Source organism: Ischnura elegans, chromosome 11, assembly GCF_921293095.1.
Source record: "Ischnura elegans chromosome 11, ioIscEleg1.1, whole genome shotgun sequence".
Lineage (NCBI taxonomy): Eukaryota > Metazoa > Arthropoda > Insecta > Odonata > Coenagrionidae > Ischnura > Ischnura elegans.
Window position 1 is genome coordinate 50,621,932 of NC_060256.1, and position 3,608 is coordinate 50,625,539.

Here is a 3,608-nt window from a genome sequence, read left to right on the forward strand (position 1 = left end):
ACACTGCAATTTGAGATCAAGTTAAGGCAATATGCTGGTATTTTGTGGTACTGTATAACAGGTAACGCATGCCGTATATAGTACGCAAACATATTCTCTGTGATTATGTTACCTATACTTTGAGATATTTAAAATAATTTTACCAATGTTGTGATGAATTTAATGCGTGATTATCAAGAGTCTTTCTATTTTTCCTAACTCTTATTTTCTCAGATATGTAAATTTTATATGAGGCCTTATTAAAACATATAAAAAATAATTATATGCATCAATAAAAATTTACTGATTTGCTATGATTAAAAAAATTATTGTTGATTTTTGTTTAATAAGTGAACATAAGCGAAAAAAATAATTAATAATAGAAATATTAATGGTTTGGATAAATCAAGGGCTTTGAACATGTCAACGCTAATCAGAAATTTCGAATTATCTGTTTACCAATTGATCTAATTTAATTATAAACTGTTTACATTTTTCAGGCAACAAATGATCATGGAAAATAAGCTAGACAAATAAGCTCACTTCACTTTATTATTATTATTATTATTATTATTTTGTTTAATTTTAAGGGTTATAAAACCCATAGCATGATTTCAGAATGGATGCAGCTTTTTTCAATGCGAGGGGCATCGCTTGCAAACATCGATGATAAATAAACCACAGCAAACAGTCCCGTTTCGAGGGCCCGACGAAAGAGAAGCCGGGTGCGCGAAAATTTGGCGGGATTCCGATTAATAGCAGAGTCTGCATTTTCCCGCCATCCTCAGGAATCGTCAAGCCATTCTTCCACAAAGGAGCACTGCACGCACAGGATAGTATCCCTTATAACCCACCCCTGGAGCGACGCCACTGAACCCGCTCCCGAATACCCTGAACTCGTAGGGGCGCAACAATGCCCCCACCCTTTCCATCATGCCGCTTCGTGGCACTTAGTTGCCCCGGATACCCAGAGAGGATGGATAACAATAAAAAAAAGGACAAGCGAAACGCGTTTTTTTTTTCCTCCTCGTGCCTGAAGGAGGGAGGTTGCGGTGGATGATGCCGTCAGGGGTTGTTTAAGCGCCAAAACACCCGCGTCCAATCCTCGCCTCGGCCAATCGGAATCCGGCCTGGCAAGAATGCCGCCACTCAGAGCCGTGTTCCGATGGGCGGGATTTAAAGGCACGGCACCCCATTGGCTCGCGGAGTTTAGGCGCGCGCGCTCGCGCTTGAGGGAGGGGTACCCCTACTTTTCCTCCTCTCCCTCCCCCCCTGCGAAACAGGGCCGGCTGCCTGGCAGGGGAGGGGGCCCGCTGTGGTGGAGGGCAGCGTCAGTGCAAGTTGGGAGGTCGAGACGTGCGGAAGCCATGCCTCGAGGCTTCCTTGTCAAGAGGCACTGCTCGCCCGAGGAACTTCACCGGGCCGCGATGGAAGGGGTCCTGCCGAGGGACGAGTCCGGGCTGGCGGCGGCCCGGATGGCCGCGAAGAAGGCCCGCTTGCTGGGGCCCCCGGCACACTACTACATGGTGGACCACTTTGCCCCACCTTCATCACTCGACTTCCCACCGTGGCACGCTCCGCCTTCACCGGCCGTCGACCACTTCCACCCCTTCTTCAGGAGACAGCGGCCCGACGAGGAGCCCCTGGCCCTCACGGCACACAGGTATCACGAGGACCACCACGAGGAGAGCGAACACCAGCACGGGTTATTGCTCGACCTCTCCATCAAGACGACCTCGGCGCCAATCACTCCGCCTCCCACGCCCTCGCCATCATCGCCTTCCAGAAGGACCAAACAACCTGCGAAGGATGACGAGGAGCTGAAGAAGAAGGCCTCGAGACAACTGGCCTTCGAGGAGGAAGAGGCCGGTAGCTGGGGCACCTTGGAGGACGAAGAGGAAGATGACGATGTTGACATAACCTCCCCGGTGTCTGGCACCCTCATCAGGCCCTACAAGGAGGCATTGGTGGTTCGTACGGGAGATATAGACCCTTCCCTGAACGTTGTGGAGGCCACACCCGAGGCTAGAGCTGAGCTGGCCAAGATAGAGAACCGCATCGGCGCATACGTGTGCAGACTGTGCAAAAGACTCTTCCCGGACGCTTTCCAGCTCGCTCAACACCGCTGTTCGCGTATTGTGCACGTCGAGTACCGGTGTCCCGAGTGCGACAAGGTGTTCAACTGCCCCGCCAACCTGGCCTCGCACCGGCGCTGGCACCGGCCGCGGGCCCCGGCCCAGGCCGCGCCCCCCAAGGTCCCAGGTGGGGAGGAGGACGAGGGGGCCGCGGTGGAAGGCAAACAGGCCCCTTTCCCCTGTTCCATGTGTCCCAAGTCCTTCCGGAGGCAGGCGTACCTTCGCAAGCACGAGGCGACCCACCGCAAACAGGAGAAGCAGGACCCGGAGACAGAGCTGGTGGCGGCGGACTGACGAAGGGCCGAGGGCCCGGTTGGGGCCCCAACGCACGCTTCCGACCCTTCCGCGAGGCCCTTGGCCGTGCTGCTGAGGTTCTAGCGGCAAAGTGGGGGCGGCGAAGGCAGCGCCGTCCCCGCCCAAGTGTGGAGGCCGTGGGGGCTGATGGACTGATTGGTGGAGCTCCGGTAAAAACATGTAAATATGAATGCCTGTTTATGTACGCTCAGAGTAATAATACTGGGGGAAAATACTACGTTACTTTCCTCTGTGCGTGTGATCAAAATGGTAATAATAACGTGGCTCTTTCTCAGATATTGCTGTCGCAACAAAGTCCATTAATTTCAACAATAACATCATTTCATCAATATTCAACATGTCAAAACCATTCTCTATGTATCGCTATTTATTTTTCATTTCACGTGGGTGTTGGTTCGCTTTTCTTCGAGTGAGTTTGTTTTTTCATTTACTTCAGAAATTTATTTCAAAAAGTGGTATCTACAGGGCTATGAATCTGTAGTTTTTAAGGCTTTGATCAGTTAAATTTTTAAAACCAGTTTTTATGAAAATATCTCCTGTATCCAGAGTCACATTGTTTTATTGTTAACCTCAGCTTTCTGTTAACTCGCAGCCACACCTGCAAAGCTCTTGTCCGCATAATTACTCTGAGTTTTGTGTACGTGTATAACGTAGAAAATATCTATATATACGTATGTTCGCCCAGAGTCTTTCTCTTTGAGTGTGGCGTGTTTTTCCGTCTTGTATGAGTCCCGACTGGGCGGGTCGCTGACATCTGTTGCGTTTCTTTGTTTTGAGTCTTTTTGGGCGCCGCTGGCCGTTTGTGCTTTTTTAAAGCCTCTTCGTGGACGCCACTATCTGCGCCACACTCTCCCAGTGTACGAGGCTTAGCTAAGGTCATGCTTATCAATCGCGCTCACACCCTCTTTGCTCGTAAGGTTAAAAAAAGGTTGTCTTACATTCCTACCCTACTGTCATACTATGTTCTAAATGGTCACCCAAAGAATTTTAGCATAAATTTGCTGTTGGAAAGCCATATGTCAATTCTTTCGAAGCTAAAAAAAAGTTAATCAGTATTTCATGGGCTTCCTATTTGTCAAAAGATGTCATTTTGGTAAACAAAATTTTTTGCTTTTAGTGAATTTTCATCTTGCCAACTGTATTTTAACAATGACGTATTTTATGAAGGTACTACGTTGT

At 49.0% G+C, this 3,608-nt stretch overlaps 1 protein-coding gene across 1 annotated transcript; it reads left to right on the forward strand.

The window, feature by feature from the left end:
- Positions 1-1,384: 1,384 nt before the first annotated feature.
- Positions 1,385-3,035, forward strand: LOC124168303 (insulinoma-associated protein 1-like). Its single transcript, XM_046546456.1, has one exon. The coding sequence runs from the start codon at positions 1,407-1,409 to the stop codon at positions 2,406-2,408; it is 1,002 nt and encodes a 333-aa protein (XP_046402412.1). The 5' UTR covers positions 1,385-1,406; the 3' UTR covers positions 2,409-3,035.
- Positions 3,036-3,608: the final 573 nt, after the last annotated feature.